At 43.2% G+C, this 18696-nt stretch overlaps 1 protein-coding gene across 1 annotated transcript in view; it reads left to right on the top strand.

The window, feature by feature from the left end:
* The window catches only part of IGF1R (insulin like growth factor 1 receptor), a 151994-nt gene that overhangs the window by 102021 nt on the left and 31277 nt on the right, over positions 1-18696 (top strand). Inside the window, exons 3-6 of the mRNA XM_014944315.1 lie at positions 7173-7485; positions 9684-9829; positions 11678-11822; positions 18119-18333. Coding sequence (XP_014799801.1) covers positions 7173-7485; positions 9684-9829; positions 11678-11822; positions 18119-18333 — 819 coding nt within the window. The remainder of the gene's footprint in view (positions 1-7172; positions 7486-9683; positions 9830-11677; positions 11823-18118; positions 18334-18696) is intronic.

Below are 18696 nucleotides of genomic sequence, written 5' to 3'. Positions count from 1 at the left end.
TGAATCCCTCCAAACCAGTGACTTTTTTGGTTTTCCCCAAGATTAAACTGCCATTATCCTTCAGCGTTAAGAGAACTACATAATTTAGGCCGGTGTGATAATGTTATCAAACTGTCTTCCTCCTTTAGAGTAAATCTGGAATGTGAGTAGTGTTCTTCCTCCAGCTGGGGTTTTGCCAGGAGATGACTGACCAGCACTCGTTGCTTGCAGTGTATTAATTAAATCCTATAAAGCTTATTGCTGTATGCTTGCACCATTTGGAAGACAGGCAAGATTAAATCTTGCTTGAAGCAACAAGAACCAAAACCCCGGTATATTGCTCGTAATATGGAGTGAAAAGAAAAAAAATAGTAATAATTTGCTTCCGAGCTGTTCTGCAGCAGCCCTTTTCTTTCCTTAGGTGTTGCTGAAGAGTTTGGGAACTTAAGTTGCCCCTTTTAGAAATGTGAACAAATCAGTGCGGGTGAGTGGTGGGGGATTGGAGCGGACGGGGAGCAGCTCTCACCGCTGCCAGGTGACCCTGGCTTTTACTGCTTTCAGCCCCGCTGGCGTCGGGTCGCTCTTCTGATTTCCATCTTCCAGTGGGAAATTTCCCTGTTGGTAGAGGAAATGTTTCTAGAACAGTGCGGCACTGATGGCAAAACATTCCCCACCAATTTGTTTACCCGGTGTCCAAGATAGAGTAAAAGTGGCCTGAAGGCCTCATAGATGCTTGTGTATGTGCCTCAGTGGGGTTTGTTTATGTACTGAATTCATACTGGCGTGGAAGGGACAAAATGGACTTGTTATTTTCCCTCCTCCTCCTCTCCGGTGCCAGCTGCAATGATGCCAGCCCGAGTTGTGCTGGGCAACACAAACTGTTTTGAAAGAGAATGCAATTCGTGCTGCCTGGGTTTGTCAATAAGTCGTGTTTATTTGCACCTTCCTGGTCGTTAGTGTTACGCACTTAGCAGCAAATGGAGTCACTGTACCATCTCTCGGTTCCTGTTGACTGTGGTTTAAGGTAGTTGTTTTCTTCACTCAGGTTTCCATTTGCTCCAATTTTGGTGCAGTGTGAGTAGCTCTAACGCTGCTGGAGCTTTTAGCAGGGTTGATTGCTTCACTTGCAGAAAACCTGAAGGGGTGGGAGGTTTTTTACAGTGCCAAGTAGTGTCCCCAAGTCCTCTAGTCGCTCTAAATAAAATGGATTTAGCACACGTGTTGTTATGTATCGCAGCTGGGAGGCCTGGAAGCGTTTTCTTGAGATAACTTATAAGGTAAAAAATGAGTGACGGATGGCTAAAAGAGGTGGTGGGGTCATTGAACTCCAGTGTATCCAACTGAAATATTTGCGTTGTTTTCATCATCATTTTTAATAGGCTGCTCTGGGGGTTTTTGACTGGGAAGGAGAGCTCCAGGTACATTGTGCCGAGGCATTTGTGTGTTTGAGGGACTACAAACCACACCATGGGCTGGGGGCTCCTCGGAGCTCTGCTGGTGTGGGTGCTCCTCTGAAACACTCTAGGTACTGAAGCTGTTCTGAAGGGGAGGGAAAATAGTAACGTTGAAGAAAAAAAAATTGTAAAACTAGAAGGCATGGAGTACCTCACCACAACAATGTATTCCAGCAAAGTGTTCGATTTACTGAATGATGAATGTTTCCTCTGTTTCATAGACAGACCCTTATTGCATCTGGTGGTGTCTGGGAATCTCCAGGTGCTGAGTGGTGCTGGGCTTTCTTCTCCTAACCTTTCTCTGCTCCTTTCTTCCCCTTCCTTTGCTCTAGAATCATCTACAGGTGCTTCCAGCTGAGCAGTTGGATCCAGCTGCTGAACAACTGGCTATACACGCATTTGGTGTGGGATTGTTTTTCAACCATAAAATCCCAAGGAAGGGGATGCAAGAGTAGATTGCTTGATCGATCTTTCATATGGTTAAAGATTGAGCAGGGAGTGGGCTGGTGTCAGGTTGGGCAAACCTTTTGAGGATTTTTGAGGTTCTGGATGCTTCATCACACCTACTCCTTCACTTAGGGGATACAGCATACAGCATCTGTGACAAACTGAAATACCAGGAAACAAGAGACCAAAAAGCTTTGTGTGGAAGCCGACCAGATGTAGTCAAACTTCAGCTGGATTTGAGTAGTGGGAAGAAAATAATTCACAGAACAACTTCGAAATAATTTCAAGACCCTTGGCAAGGTCTGCCAGATAGAAAGGGGCTGGTAATGACTAGGATGTAAACATGACTGGTGAGATATCTCGAGTCAGATGTAGCTTGCAGGCTGTGGACTTAATGCCCGCTTCTTGGTATAAATTTGTGTAGACCTATCCAAATATTTTACTGGTGGGCATGATTGTATACATTCTAGAGGTTTAAAGAGGAAGGAGATGATCATTTTGAAGTCCTAGCATCAGGGCTGGGTTGAACAGAACTTTGAAATGAGATCTAGCTGTTAATTTCAAAATTTGCCAGACTTTATGCCTTAACTGCTAGAAAGGAAGCTGTTCGACATGGTAGCGGTTTTTCCCTTCCAGACTTTAACTGAGCATCAAATACCAGGTTTCTGAGTGCAGGGGAAAGACTGAAAAGACAAAAATATACCATTGCTAATATGTTACCAATCCCTGGGTTTGTACCACTATAAAGATTTTATACCACTGTTCTAAGTGGCTTCCTCAGTTCTTTGGAGATGACTTGTACCCATATTTCTGTGATTGGAACACGTTACTGCATGTATTTAATATGTGTATTTCCTTATTGCAGCCTTTATTCTGTAGTTATTTGATTCCAGCTCTGGCTATGAATCACTGGAACAGGATTTTCTGAGTAATGTCTCTCCGGTCTCTCTATTCTCACAGTATACTGGGCAAAAGAAATCAGGTCTTGTATAGGCTGCTTGAGCATTTGAAGTCAGCTGTTTCAAAGACCGTACCAAAGTTTAGACCATTAAAATGCAGTATTTTAAAAATTCTGTCATGTAGAGGGATTAACATTCCAAAAATGACCGCTTTTTTCTGTCTTTGTGGATAAATTTAGACAGCTAATTTTTTCAGTAGTTGGCTGGGAGAAAAGGCTCCCTTCCTCCTCTGCTTTCTGTTCAAAACTAGGCTTGCTTTTATTTTATCCCCTTTTTCTTTCTGAAACATTATTTTATGTGAAGGATGCTCTAAAAAAGCAGAAACAGTATGTTTTTAAAAAAAAAAAAAAAAGGAAGGATCGAATATCGTTTTATAAGGAGAGAAAGAATCTTTAAAAAAATATTTATCCCGCACTTGGCAACCTTTTGCTCGCCCGCATGTGACTGGCGGGGTGCCAGCCTTGGCAGGGGCCGGTGCCTCGGCTTGCCAGGAGCCTTCCTCTTCTGGCCCTGTTTTTTCACTTCCCCTGTGACTGATTGTTTATTCACCTGATTTTTCTGTTTCGGCGATGCTGAAGTCATGGCGTCTTGGAGATAAGAACACTTTTGTCTGCCCAAACTGTGCAATGGGCGTGATGTCAAGGCACCGAGGGTTTGCCGCGAGATTTAGCTTTGTGCGAGCTTCAAATAGCAGGAGGTGGGAGATGTCAGACAGACAGACTCACTGCCACCTCCTTAGCATGAGGCTGTCCGAAAGGGAACTGCTGTAAATACAGAGAGATGATTTATTTCTTGCCTTTTTTTTTTTTTTTTTGGGTGTATGTTTGAGGATTTACCTTGCTTTGTGTTTGCAATTTTGGTTTAGCATCTTGAGGATTTTAATTGAGAATAATGAGTCTCTGAGTCAGATTCTCTTGGAGCTCCTCTTGTTTGTAAGATCTTTGCATTTAGTTTTGAAGTGTCTCCTTTCTCTCTGTTAGGTCTGAATCTGATTTGCTTAGTAAGTGGGCATCTTGAAATATTTTCCCTTTTTTTTTTGCGAGTGATTATAATAACCTTAGTGGTATTTGGAAAATCTCCTGATTTGTTGACAAGGAAAACTTCTCATTTGGTGAAATTGTAGGGAAGGTGAGGCATGGATAGTCCAAGAAACTACTGCTGTTGGTTTTGCTCCAGTAAATTTGATTTGTGGCTACTGGTACTCTTGTAATGTCCTCTGAAGATCGGCTGATTATTCAGTACTTTCACTCACTAGATGTAAATAGACACTCGGGTCTAGTCAAGCCTCCATCATCTCTTTAATATAAAGTCATGAAGCTGCTTAAGGGTCTGCCCTTCTCCAGGTCTTGCTTTGACCTCCTCCTTCCATGGCTGCCCTCCAAGGTCTCTGAAATTTTCCATTATCTTGGTAGCTTCACGTGATGATAATTAAGCTTTTTTTTTTTTTCCCCTTTTGCTTGTCAGCAAGGATTTGTTCGGGGGGTTGGGTTTTTTTAATACAGTCATCAGCCTTCATGGTCCAAGGCACTGTTGTACCTGGCTGATAAACTCTGTCCCCAAACATCAGCCTGCTATTAGCTTGTATTTGTCTCTCTAATGTTCTTGCGGACTAAAGTCAACAAGTTATCGAGCGTATTTCAGGGGGTTTTTTTGGCAAAAGTATTTTGGAACCTGCATTTTAAATGTTTTGGTACAAATCTAGCAGCCTGAGTAGCACAGTTTCGGAGGATAGATGGGGCTGGACTGTAAGGCCAGCCAGTGTTGTGCAGTAAGATTTTTATAACGGAGATATCTGAGGGAACTGTCACGTAAGGCAGATAAGACTGTTGTAGATAATATATCCTACACACACACAAAAGTTCTTGTTCTGCCTCTTCAAAGAAACAGGATACCCGTATTGTCTCCAGGCTGAAAACTGTGCCAACGTTAGCAAGAACAAGAAAAAAAAACAGGACTGAGAGAAAAGCCAGGTTGCTGAGCTTTTAAGAAATTATCTCTAAAAAATTTTCGAGAGTTCTTGTTAAAATGGTTGTGATTAAAATATTACTGTAGTTTTGAAAACCTGTTTCACTGATTGCCTTTTGCATGTGAACTTGTGTATCCTCCCGTGCTTCAATTTATATTTCTGTAGACAAGAGTCAGCAGATTTACCAGGAGATGCGGGGAATCCTATTTATATAGCAGACTGCTCATGAATGGCAGAGGCATTAAGGGAATACAAGAGTCTTTCCCAGGAATGAAATACTCTCAATCTTTTTCTACTATGTTTATCTGAATACTTAATGTAGCAGTGTTTGGTTTTTAGCAAATTGTCTAGAAGAAAGAAAAAAAACCATGTAGTTAATCAATACATCTAGTAATGAACTTCAGGGAGGCATGGGGAGTGCGTGGTTTTTTTCTTAGCAGGGCTGTGAACTGGAAATGTAGCTACCACACAAAATGTGAGTTCTGGCACCCACTCAGAACAGCAGTCCATCTGCTAGCAAGACACACTGATTTTTTTAAAATTTTTTTTAATCCCTTAGCAGTCACAAATGCAAGCAGTACTGTATTCCTTAAGGTGAGAGGCAATTTGTGGTGCCTTACTAAGGTGGCACCTGGGCAGACTTTATTCCTTTCACACTGGTTACCTGGGGAGTACCTACAGGTTGAATTTCCTCCACAAAAACTTTCTTAGTCTGGATTGTATAAGGAGAACCCAGCTTTGTACCCAGATGCTTAAGGGTTCAAAGTTGGCAGGTAGGGCTTAAAGAAAAAGTGCATAAAAATAGGCAAGATCAATACAGAAACGTTTTGACAATAAACAGAAAATTCTCTGATAGCAGTTTTACAAGCCCTTATCAAGGTGAAAGCTACCTTAAAGCTGGCAGAAAAAGGCTTCTTGAAATCAAAACTTCACATATGATGCCCAGATCCTGATGCAGAGCTATGAACAGGGATTTTTTGGGGGGTTTTTGGGTTGGGGTTTTTTTGGGTTTTTTGCTTAATAGCACTGTCAAGCTTTTGGTCCCGTATAATGGTTGTGGTGCTCTGCTCAGTAGGATTGGAAAACATACTGGAAAGCCTAGGTCTCGTTATGGGAAGAGGAGGGTGGCAAGTTTAAAGTGTTTGGTCCTGCACTAAAACAACACCGTAGTTGCAAACTGGAAGAGAAATTGCAATGCGGAACTTTTGTGGAATTGTTACGGTTTCTTAAAACATTGTCTTTCTCTACAGACCGGGCTCTGCTGCTTCTGTGTTCATTTTGGGATATTGACTTCTTTGCTGGTTCTCTGCTTTTTGCTCAGATAGTTCAGTTTGAGTGTCTTGTGGTGCTTTGCTTGGATCTCGCTGTAGTTGTACTACTGAAATTTTGTTTTATGCTGTTATTATTGGTACTGTGTTTTTGCTAAGTTAGAAAGTGGAAGGCAGTCACTTAATGCAAACCAGATTTCCTATCTGTGTTTGTTTACAGAGCCTCTGGCACACAGCTCACATGGCTAAAAGGCCATACAACGCTGTAATCAAAATGTTGTTGTTACATAAATATAATGCTGCCACTTCTTTTGATGTAGCAGTGGTGAGCTTGTCTGCTGACGATTCTGCTCTTTGTTCCTGTCTTCCAAGCTGAGATGCTTTCATGTAAAACTAATGCCTCCATAAATTTGCCCCCTTTTTTTTTTTGCCTTCCTTTCATATTTTGTTCTCTGAACTCAGAATTTGGGGATAAGGCAGAATTCTGTTATGCTCTTCAGGGGAAAATAGTAGCTCCATGATTCCACCGCGTTTGATGTGTACCATCTGTACTTTATTAAACCTCATTTTGCATACATAAGCAACATTGGGATGCTACATTGGGGTCAACCTAACCATGTGTGCTGCAGTATAGCACTGCTTTATTGTACAAGTGTAATTAAGTCGTTTAAAGGAAGCTTGTTTTCTTGCCAGTTAAAGACCAATTTGAAGTACAAATAGGAAAGACAAGAAATGCTTAGAAAGACAATCAGTCAGCACTCAAAAAAAAAAAGGAAATTAACCATAATACTAGGGTTATGGACTAGGTTCCAGTTCTTGGCTGTTTCCACTATCCTTATGTTGATCTCGCCTTCAGCAGTTTTCCTTATTATTTAATTGCTTCATGTTATAAATTTGATCTGAGAAAAAGATCTTTTCAAGCAACTAGAACTGAGAAAAACAGAATTTAATTTCTCAGTTTTACAGGAGCTGGTTCTTCTGCAGAGATACTCTAGAGCCCAGGGAATGAAAGTAGAGAGTTGCATGGATTTTTTTCCTTTAAGGCCATTTGCTTTATTTAATAGCTCTTGTTCACGCTGCCTGCCTTTCTGTCTTGCAGTGTGCCCCAGCTCATGTGGCAAGCGAGCCTGTACAGACCAAAATGAGTGTTGCCATCCCGAGTGCCTGGGGAGCTGCACGGCACCCGACAACAACACCGCCTGCGTGGCCTGTCGCAATTACTACTACGAAGGGGTCTGCATGCCCACCTGCCCTCCCAACACCTACAAGTTCGAGGGCTGGCGCTGCGTGACCAAAGAGTTTTGCTCCAAAGTCCCCGCCACCGAGACGAGTGAATACGAGAGGTTTGTGATTCACAACGACGAGTGCATGGCAGAGTGCCCCTCCGGATTCATACGCAACGGGAGCCAAAGGTAATGCAGCTTTTTGGGAAGTCCAGTGGAGTTGTCAATGTTTGGGTTTTTCCACCCCTTATTCTGCGGCAGCTTGTGATGCAAATTTCAATAGGTAGAAGTGAGAACATATGATGGGGAATTCCGTGACTTCCTGGTAAAGGCTTGCTTAGATGAGCTCCCTGTTGAAAAGTCTGATTGTGTGTGGTCCTGTGCATTGTCAGGTGTCACAGATTCTTCTGAAGGACTTGAGGAGGTCAGTACAATGCAGAAGCAGGTCTTCAGGTGGACACTAACAAGAAAGTGAAAGCCCAGGCACACAGGGTTGGAGGTTGACCGATGACCATTATCACACAAAACAAATCACAGGCATTATTTTGCTTTACATACTATTTGCTTTATGTGTGCTTGCATTTTAGACATGTGTGTTCTCTGGTTTATTTAATTTTATTTCCCCATTATCACTGTTTCCAGAAGATAACAATGGTGTTTCAGAAGAGAGCAATCATGTAGATGGTGACAAAAATAATGCAGCAGCTGACAATATTATACAGAATAATTTCTTGCAAGAAAGTCATTCACCTGCTCTTGTTTAATTCTAACAGTTGGAGTGATGTGTGCTTATGATTTTCTTACTTTGCCAGTGGTTTAAGCAAGCAGCTTTACTTGCCTGCTGACCCTTGGAAGTCGTAGACTTTGAGTAAAGGATAGTCAGTGTGCTAAAATTCATACTGCTTCAGTACTTTGCTAAAAAGATATCTTTGTAGGCTGTTAAAGATGCTGGGTTTTTTGGAAAGGTGGTTGTGGTGATACCTGCACCAGTTTTGTGTCTGTGCACGTGTGTCATCTGTCTGTTTGATCAAATAGTAAGGCGGTCTCCAGTTGACATTTGGATGTAAGCGACTTAACGCTGCCTTTGCTGGGATCCAGATATTCACCTGAGAAATGTTTCTTTTGTTATCTACTTGAGCTTGTAGTACCAGCTGTTTGAACTGCTTACTCTGAAGTGCGTGGCCATCCTATCTTATCTCACTGTTGTGCTCTGCTGCAGAGATTGAAAGGAGCTGTAACTCAAGGCCAGTGAATGTTTTGTTCCCCAGAGGTGGTGTTAACAAATAGTTGCAAATGGAAAGCATTTCCAGCATTCTTTGTACATTTAGTTGAATGTCTCTTGCTTGTGTCTGCAGCTTTTAGTGGTTTGTGGCATGTTACAGTGCAGGATTTTGAAATCAGAGCTTACTACTAAAAAAAGGAAGCTTCTTTCTTTTATTGTTTAAGTGGGAGCAGGGACAGGTGACATTATAGTGGGGGTCTGCTACCCAACCAGGAGGACCAAGCAGATGAGGCCCTCTGTAGACTGAGTGGAGCAGCCTCACATTCACCTGGTCATCATCATGGGGAATTTCAGCCACCCCAATATCTGTTGGAGGGACAATGCAGCAGGCCATAAGCGATCCAGGATGTTCCTGGAATGCCTTGATGATAACTTCCTTCTCCGAGTGATAGAGGAGAGGTGCCATGCTGGATCTTGTTCTCACCAACAAGGAGGGGCTGATGTGAAGTTCAAGGGCAGACTTGGCTGCGGTGACCATGAAATGGTGGAGTCCAAGATCCTTAGGGCAACGAGGAGGGCAGACAGCAAGCTCACTGCTGTGGACTTCAGGAGAGCAGACTTTGGCCTCTTGAGGGATCTGTTTGGTAGAGTACCATGGGATAAAGCCCTGGAGGGACAGGGGCCCCAGGAAAGCTGGTTAATATTTAAGGGTCACTGCATCTGAGCTCAGGAGTGATGCATCCCAACAAAGTCAGGCAAAAATGCCAGGAGGCCTGCCTGGATGAAGGAGTTCTTGGACAAACTCTAAAAAGAAGCCTACAGAGGGTGGAAGCAAGGACAGGTAGCCTCGGAGGAGTACAGAGAAATTGGTGGAGCAGCCAGGGACCAGGTTAGGAAAGCTAAAGCCCTGACAGAATTAAATCTGGCCAGTAATGTCAAGAGCAACAGGAAAAACTTCTGCAGGTACATCAGGGATAAAAGGAAGAGTAGGGAAAATGTGGGCCCTCTCTGGAAGGAAACAGGAGACCTGGTTATCCAGGCTATGGAGAAGGCTTTATTTACCAGGAGTGATCACAGGTCCCTTCCAACCTGGACAATTCTGTGGTTTTATGGCATGTTTTGTGCACACATGAAGTGTCCTTTCTTTCCCTTTCTTTCCTTACAGCATGTTCTGCAGCCCTTGTGAGGGGCCTTGTCCCAAAATCTGTGAAGACGGGAAAACGAAGACCATTGACTCGGTCACGTCAGCACAAATGTTGCAGGGATGCACAATTCTCAAGGGAAATCTGCTGATCAACATCCGTCGTGGAAGTAAGTGCTTGCCCTCTCTTTATGAACCTCTGATAAGGCTGATTTTAATATTTTTTCCTTTTGTCTGTCAGCATAATGATAAGAACATTAAAAACTCAGCAAACTGTTTACTTTCCAGTCCCGTAGCGGTGCTCCTGTTTGATTTGGCCCACTGTAGCACTGTTCTCCAACACGCAGATGGAACGGGTAGGCAGCTACCAAGTTACAAGGCAGTGAAAGCTGGTATTTTTGTTAGCTTTTTTGGCAGGACAGGGAACCAGGATTAGGCAGTGAGATGAGCAGTAGTCCCAAAGGAATAGCAAAGGCCCAAGAAGGTGGAAAAGTCAAAAATCCTTGAATCTGGGAAGGTAAATACCTAATCTGCAAGCAAGGCATGGCACTGTAAAGACTGCATATCCTCACTTTTTCAGGCAAGGTGTGTTGTCTTGCTAAAACATGGAATCCAGAGTGCTGAGAGCACATATAAAGCCTAGTTCTGTGCCTCTGGGTGGTCATCATTAGTGAGCTGGCCACCTTTGTCACATGTCTTGAACAAGCCCTGGATTAAATTTGTCAGAGCAGTGATTCATCAGCCAGGGAAGTGTTGACAGATGATGAGCTCTTAAAAGCAGAGTAAAAATCACTGTTAGTTTTCATTGGAAATGTATCTCCCTATGGAAGGTCCCTTTTGGTTTCATGAATAAGGTTGAAAGATTGAGATATATATTTGATTCCCTCTTTCCTGCTGAATGAAAACTTCGGGGTTTAAAAACAGCAGCATGTAGATTATTTCATCTGTGGTCCCACTGCTACAGGTACAATCTTCCCTTATGAGGAGATGTTCCAGTTACCTGGGGCAAGTGTGGAGTTTTTTTTATTTTTCCAGTGTTACCTTAGACTGCTGAAGAGCATCTGCTTCCACCCGGCTTATTTGGTATGAGAACCAACCATTGGTGTTTGGTAATTTGGCTTCCCAACCATCTCTTAGGACTTTGGGGTTTTTTTTATGGCAGCAAACACACCCTGTAGGAGCTTCTCTCATCCTGAATGCTTAAAAATTGCCCCTCACAACCACAGTGTAACTTCACAGGGTAGTGACACCAGGCAATGGGCATGGGCCAGGGATCACTAGAGGCCAGGACTTCAAAGCTTGAGCCTGGTACCCCTTGATGGGGCATTGCAGACCTAGGCAGGGACAGTACATTTCCTAGGGAGGGAGCAGTACTGAAGAGTAGAGCTTGCTCTGCAGTCGTTTTAATAATTTATTATAGAAAATCACCTTCAGCGAGCTGCATGGAACATGCTCCATGGAATAAGGCATAAAACCTCATGGTTTTATCTTTGCTGTTTCATCAAGAGTTCTCAGTTTTTTAGCCAAATCTTTTTAGGTCACTGAAAGCACCGCTTTGTGCCCCAGAGAAGACCAATAGTGCGCTACCTCCACCTCTTCATCTTCAGCCTCATTCTCTGTTTTCCAATGGAGCTTTCTGCCTGAGCTTTGCTCTGTAACCAAAGAGCAATTCCAGTCTCATGGATGTGTACATTTACACAAGGGTCTTTTCATCCTTGCCAGAATGCTGGCTCAACATTTGGTGCTGGCTTCAGAATGCAATGTCCATGGAAAAAGCAGGTATACCAGTTTGGAAAAGCAAGATTGGTTTTCCACTGTTGCTCTGTGGCTTTATTTTGCCCTTCAACCATCTGTCCACACAGGCAACTGTTACTGGGGGAGGAATACCAGTGTCTTTCATGTTCAAAAGCAACAAACACAAACATATTTTTCTTTTAACAAGCTAATACTGCGTTAAGCAGAATAACAGTTAACGCTATGAATTCTGCAATAATAAAATTATATTTTTCTTACTGTAGATAATATCGCCTCGGAGCTGGAGAATTTCATGGGTCTGATTGAGACAGTAACAGGGTATGTGAAGATTCGCCACTCCCATGCATTAGTCTCCCTGTCTTTCTTGAAGAACCTGCGGTATATTCTGGGAGAGGAACAGGTGGACGGGTAAGTGTTCAGATATTTGTAGGTGCAATTGCACTTCAATAGAAAGCTGCAGAGAATTAAGTCTCCTGATAAGCATTCATGTAGCACTTAAAGAATCCGCTCTTCCACTAATATGCAGTGTTTTTCTCCTAATGAACGCTATTTCACAGTCATCGCTCATTTGGGTTACTATCCAAATCAGCATATTAAAGTGAGTATATTAAAAGTATTTTTGTGGTAACTTTGCTGTTGCTTTTCACTTCAGGTTTTTCTAGGGAGATTGTTTACTTTGGTAAAGTGTCTTTGTCCTTTTTGGTTTATTTTATTGAGAAAAGAGCATTTTCAGAAACAATTGGCTTTCCTTGCAATTCTTTACTGTTGGTTTTTAGCAGAGTTTTATGGAGAACGTCAGCTGAAAGGGAACCTTGAACCTTTGCTAACCAGGGAGTGAAACTGGAAGTGACCCAGCTAGTATGAAATTGTTTGCGAGTTGCAATTGTTTGCGACTCCTTGAAATGCATTAAATGAGTTATCTATTAAGCAGAAAAAACACCGGTCAGGAGAAGTAAAGCTGATTCCCCCGAAATGTTTGCTGTGGGTTGTATGGCTTCTGTAATGTGTATAATTACACCGTGTGTCATACTTTTGCTGTATTTAAATCCTGTTTTCCTAGGATGGTAACAGACAGCCAAGAGAAAAGTTTTTATCTCCACAGAACTTGCAGTGCTGAGGTCTGGTGATGGTCCTTCAGCAAACTGCCTTGCTCTTTCTCTTCCTCAATCAAATAGCCATCCCAAGCTTAAACAGAATCACAGAATGATACAGGGTTGGAAGGGACCTCTGGAGACCATCTAGTCCAACTAGCGTTCTAAACCAGTGTTCTCTGGGAGAAATAAGTCTTCCTCAGTAATGATAGAACTATTAAATGAAGAATTTGGGGAAATTGTATAAGAAAAGGTGGTGGGAGGGTCATGGGAAAGGTTGCTTATGTCTGATTTATCTGGCCCGACAGGATAAAGTTACAGCATGAGGGATTCTTCACAACCTCCCTCTTTCTCTCAGGCTAGTCTTTGGTCAGCCTTAAATTCTTAAAATTCCACCATCTGACAGAGCGAGTTAAAGGGCAGCTCTTCATCCTGCACTTGAAAAGCACACTGTCTTTTTCAGTAAGAACATTGGCTCTACGAAAAGCTTGTTTCTAATTGCAAATCCTAGAGGCTTGTCACTTTGCCGAGCACAAGGCTCATTCAGCCCACTGAGGATGTGGCGTGCTCTCACAGATACTCCAATTATCAATTTGTCTTTTCTTCTCTCCCCCTCTCTCCCTCGCTCTCTTTAAATTTGAGTTCAGCTTTCTGTTTCGAGTGGTAACTGTGTTTGTGTGTCGGCAAGAAGAGCTGATATGAAGGGAAATGGCAGGTTTTTAAATCGATTTCCCAAATAGAGGAGTAAACGGTGCAGCTTTGAAGAGGAAAATGGGGCTGAGTGGGAGAGGTAAAACAGATAGAGAGTAAAGAGCTACTTGTGCTAAAATTCACCCGTGCTAGGAAATGACTGCAGTTACATACCTTGGGTCAGGGGCAGGCTCTTTGCTTGGAAAATGCCCAGCATAGACTGTGGCGAGGCCCAAATTAAGTAACGTTTCCAAAAATACTAAGGTGGAAGTAGGCACCTGGTAAGGAAGAACTGAGCTTGAACTTTGGCAGTTATGAACAACAGGGAGCGGGGTCTTAACCTGGGAAGTCCCGAGCTGCTGGAACAATAGCTGTTTATGCCCGTGTTGCCCTGGGGGGTGAGAGGGAGGTTAACTTGAGACCCATTAGGATAGTTGTTCATTACACAACTGGCCCCACCACCATCCCCCCCCTTCCCCCTTTTTTTTATATTGAACCGGACTAACAAAACAGTACTTCAGTATTTCTTCCTTCCACAGTTGCTGATGCCTGCCTTGCTTATACCAGAAAATAGAAAGTTAGAGGGAATTTGTTTGTTTTCAGAGTATTCATTGTCTCTTTTGAACACTGTGTCCTTGGAGAATGTGCTCCCATGGCAAGAAAAAAACCCAATTCTCTTTGCAAATAGGGATGCTGAGATGGAGATGTGCTGTGGGGTCTCGGTGTCTGTGGCAGGGTTTTAATTCTTGGCTCTGCCAGTGCCCTGTGTCCTCTGCCGGGGCGCTGGGTGTTTGCTGTCATCGGCTGCAGCTGCCGTCCTGATGGATGGCGTGTGGGCAGCACTCCTCAAAGCCTCTCCAGGTTGGGGACTTGGAAAATGAGGAGTTTGTGGCCTTCAGGAGCCAAGTGAGGAGACGGTGGCTGAGGCAGAGTTCCTCTTGCGGCACTGACCAGCTGCTGACCTTGTGTTTCAACTCCTGCGGTAAATTGGGGACAGTCTCTATAAAAGCAAAACAACCCCCCCCGTTTACTCCATCATTTTGAAGCGGAGGCATCCGTAGCTGTCAGGCTTGTTGGAAGGTGTGAATGGGATCTGCGGCTGTTGCGTGGCTCCTCACTGAAGACTCTACAGTTTGTTTTCCTGGGATCATTATTGTCAGATTACGGAGAATTCAGGCAGTTGGCATGAGGACAGCAAGGCTTCTTTTAGCCAGAGAATTTCAGCAAAGTGGACACCCTGTGTGTGAGAGTGTTGTAGGAATGAGTAATGTCCTCCAGGCTGGTGGTGAACACGGGTGGTGAGCATGGCTGCAGTGGTGGGCTCCCATGGGGGGAGTGAGTGCTCCTCAGCTTCGGTTTTGTTTTAAGGAGAGTCCGTGTTTAAGTGAAATTTCAAAAAATGAGTTGAGGAGTTTGTACATTGAAGTGTGAGGCTGGATTTGGGGGGGGGGTTTAAGACGCTCATCAGTTTACCTTTCCAAACAGGACAAGGAAACACTGAACTTTAGCATTAGTAAGGTGCGTTACTTCCAAGTCCACGGGTTAGTATATTATCATATATTACTATATGCAATATGCCAGCATTAGCAATGTTTTGGAAATTTGATAAAGTTCAGGCTTGTGGAAAAATGCTGCAGAAGGAACTTGTTTAAGGAGAGACCATCCAACGGAGTATTTTGTTGAAGTATTGTCCCCCATATTATTCTCTGTCATGGTGCTGGGCTGTATATGTTTGACTGTTGTCAGCTCCTCATCAGGGATCAGGGTCATGCCGTGATACAGGTGTAGAACATATACCATGTTAATAATTTATAGCTATCGTGCAGCATGTTTTGTGTATGTAAAGCAGCAAGGGCTTTCCTTTTCTCCTGTCTCTTATTGGTTGATGTCCCAGCTGGTCTAGTGGGATTTTCTGTCTTTCTCATCGTTGCAGCACTGCGAGATGAACATCTTCTCTTCTGTATATCCTGCGGGGTTGCTCCTCTTGTCCCAGGGTAGTCAGTCTGCCATACACCTCTGCTGGTGGTCTTCTGTAGCCAGCTCATCCACTGCTCTCATTCACAGTCCTCTGCCAGTTCTCATTCCTTTTTTGGTGCAAGTCACTTGCCTTTACAGATCGTGCATTGCTCTCTCATTAACAGTGTGCTTATCTGGTCATTACCCCTTTCAGGAGGTTTTTGGGTCCCCTGTGCTATGGAGGGGGATAAAGCATGATTGAAAGCTTGTTGAAACATTTCCATCACACCCGTCTCCTTTTGGTTTGGATCTCGTGTTCTGCCTCTCAGCTTTATGAAGGGTGAATGAGCACAGATGTGGCATTGCGTGCAGATAACAGCGTGAAGCACAGTTCTAATGTATGCAGTCAGTAATTAAGTGGCTGTGGGTGCTCTGCAGTTGGGGATGCACATCATGTTGTGGGAATTCTGTCCTGTGGGAGTGCATGGGTTCTGCAGGTCCCCTTGAGGCATTTCATGGCAAGCCTGGGACCAGATGTGCCCAGATGTACTCCTGTTCAGAGGTTTAGCCCATCCTTCGGGTCATAATCTCCAGTCATTCCTGCAGTTACTGTCTCTAGGGTTTGATTGGCAGCGCTTTGTTTTCCTACAGTGAATCTTTTATTCTTTACATGCTGTCTTCCTTGGCATCCTGATTATTTTTTTCTCCACGGCTGTTAGAGCCAGTCTGACATAATCTTTTTACAACTTTTATTTTTAACATAAGCCTTAAGTGCACTCCAGTTGCCCTTCGCACCACCTTTCAAGCCATGCAGTGCTGCACCCCTCCTGTGACCCAGGCTATATATAGCCCTCCAAACGTGGTTTCCCTAGTGCTTCGAATGTTGCTGGAATAACTTCCACTAATTTATACTTTCAGCGTAGATAGGAACCCTTAGGACCCGTTTGCCTTGCCTCAGATGGCTGCTCCAACTCGTGCAGATGGCTTTAACGTATGAGCCATGGTAACTCCCAGCTCTGGCCCAGGCACTGTGCAGTTGTGGAAAACACCAGTGTGTGCTTGATTTGCCTCATTTATTCCTGCTCTTGAAAGCTCAGCCACGTTGCTTTAATGCAAGAATTATCTCTAGTGTCTAAAGCGTAATTGCCACCGTTGTGAGCAGGAGACAGGCTAGGCTGTTATTAAATATTTAAATTCAAGATGGTTTCTGTAGTCATTGAAGCCACACCTCTGTTTATTGTGATCAATCTGAGTCCAGGTTTTTGGTTCTTTCCTGAAAGGCTTAGTTGCCATCACTTAATCACGTGGCTAATTATGGTGAAGTGTCATCTTTTCAGCAGTGCACAGGGAGCTGCAGGGATTTTAGTCATCTGTAACAGAGTAGTAGGTGTCTCAAAGAAACACAGATTTTTGGTGATGTCTGTCAAATCCCACATGCAATTTATCATCCTTGTTCTGTCCTGGCAAGACGCATTTAAAGCACAAACACGTATGTTCTCCCTCATCAACCAAGCACATTCTTGTCAACATCCGTCTGAAGCGGTACCAGATATACCGACTTCATTAGCAATCGAGTCCTGGATAATTAGGAGACAGTGGGGAATAGGAGAAACCACTTCTTTTTCACATCGTTCTGAAAATACACTCAGCATTTTGGTATGTTAAAAGAAACTGCAACCGTGGTCTGCACAGATTGCAACCGGAATGCACAGTTTTCACTTCAGGTTGGGTAAGGGAGGAATTAATGCAAAATTTAAAATTAAGTAGGTGATGTCAGCTTTTTATGAGCCCCATGGTTTGTCTGCCATGTTACCCTCCAGAAATTCTGAGGGCGGTTTAAGGATTTGTAGAAAGCCTAGTTTACCTGAGTTGCCGTGGGCTAACCGATGCTAAATGGCTTGCAGAGGGTTCAAGGCTTCCTTGTGTTAATAATGGATTTTACATTGATGTACGTGATGATGTTGGTGGGACTTTGCCCAGAGGAGTGTAATACATGCTGCCATGATGGGTTGCTTTGATTTAGGTTCATCCAGCTACACAGACCTTTCACTCATTTCCCAATTGTGCATTGTTATCCCTATGATCCCAAAATATAAATGTCTTTGCAGGTGTTTTCTTGCTGCTGAAGCAGAGCCTATAATCTTGCTTTTGCTGCACCTGGGTGTTTTTTTTTTCCAATTCAGCACAATCGAGTGGTACCAGGAATTTCTTAATATATCATAGGATTTACACACACAATTTTGCATGTAGTGTCTGTGGAAATGAAAGATGTTCATCTTATTCCACTGCTGTGCTTAGGGAATGGGCTCAGCACGTTCTGCTGCCTGCGTTGTTAGTTCTGCACTCACTCTGAAGTGTGGATCCTGTGCTGTGCAGTCAGGGCAACTGTTTACTGCCAGGTTTTGATGTATAGGCATGACTGTACTTGGCACAACACGGGAAATCTTTATTGGGCCAAGAGGTAAACTAAGACAGAGGCAAGGAAACCTCACTGTGCAAAGTCTTACAGTTGTTTTTGTACACACAAGCAAGACGTCTGCGCTCATGATTTTATTTTGTCAGAGCCGCACCATGCTTTTCCTCCCATAAGGTATGTGAGGTTATTGCTTCCTCTTTGCCACAAAATTGAAAATCCAGCGTAGAGACCTGCTGCTCAGAGGACATGGATTTATATTCCTCATAGTAGCTTCTATGCAATTATTAAAACACATGTTGGAGTGGGCTTTACATGGTGTGGTGTCAGCCTTGGAGTCCTGTGTTACAGTCATTTCCCTGCCCTCTGACTGAATGAGCATTCAGGGAAAACTTGCTCCGTGTGAGAGAAGGAAATCCTTTACTCTGCTGAAGACCAATTTAAAGTAATAAGAGGAAACATAGTGTTTTAAAGTTTGCTTATGTTAAGGTATTCTTGGTTGGAATTGGCTATGAATTAAAACTAATATTTTTCCCTCAAAAACTTCTTTCTAGGAATTATTCCTTCTACGTGCTTGACAACCACAATCTTCAGCAGCTGTGGGACTGGAACCATCACAACTTGACGATCAAGGAGGGGAAAATGTATTTTGCATTTAATCCTAAACTGTGCGTGTCTGAGATTTACCGGATGGAGGAAGTTTCAGGAACCAAGGGACGACAGAGCAAAGGAGACATAAATCCAAGGAACAATGGGGAGAGAGCCTCTTGTAAGTATACAAACACACACAAAATACCTCGAGGCAAAGTGCATAGGAGGATGTCACCAAAAAAACCCTCCAACACACTGCCGCATTGTTGACCATTACAGTATTTGGGGTTTAGAAATTATACTAAGCTTCCAGTTGTTCAGATTTTGAAATGTGGCTGTGAAAGTATGTTCACATGTGTGGAAAATTATGTGGTCACATAGTCACTATCTCATCTGTAAAAACCATTTGATGAAGATGACTGCTTTCCAAATAACCTTTTTTTGTGACAGCAACATCATATAACAATAGGAGCAAACTTGGGAACTGAGAAATAAAACCTAGTGTTCTGGTATATCCAAAGAGGAGTAGTCTCTCTGTTTT

This window comes from Calidris pugnax, unplaced genomic scaffold, assembly GCF_001431845.1.
Source record: "Calidris pugnax isolate Ruff unplaced genomic scaffold, ASM143184v1 scaffold70, whole genome shotgun sequence".
Lineage (NCBI taxonomy): Eukaryota > Metazoa > Chordata > Aves > Charadriiformes > Scolopacidae > Calidris > Calidris pugnax.
The sequence above is the reverse complement of the archived record's forward strand: the minus strand, read 5'-3'. Positions and strand labels throughout refer to the sequence as shown.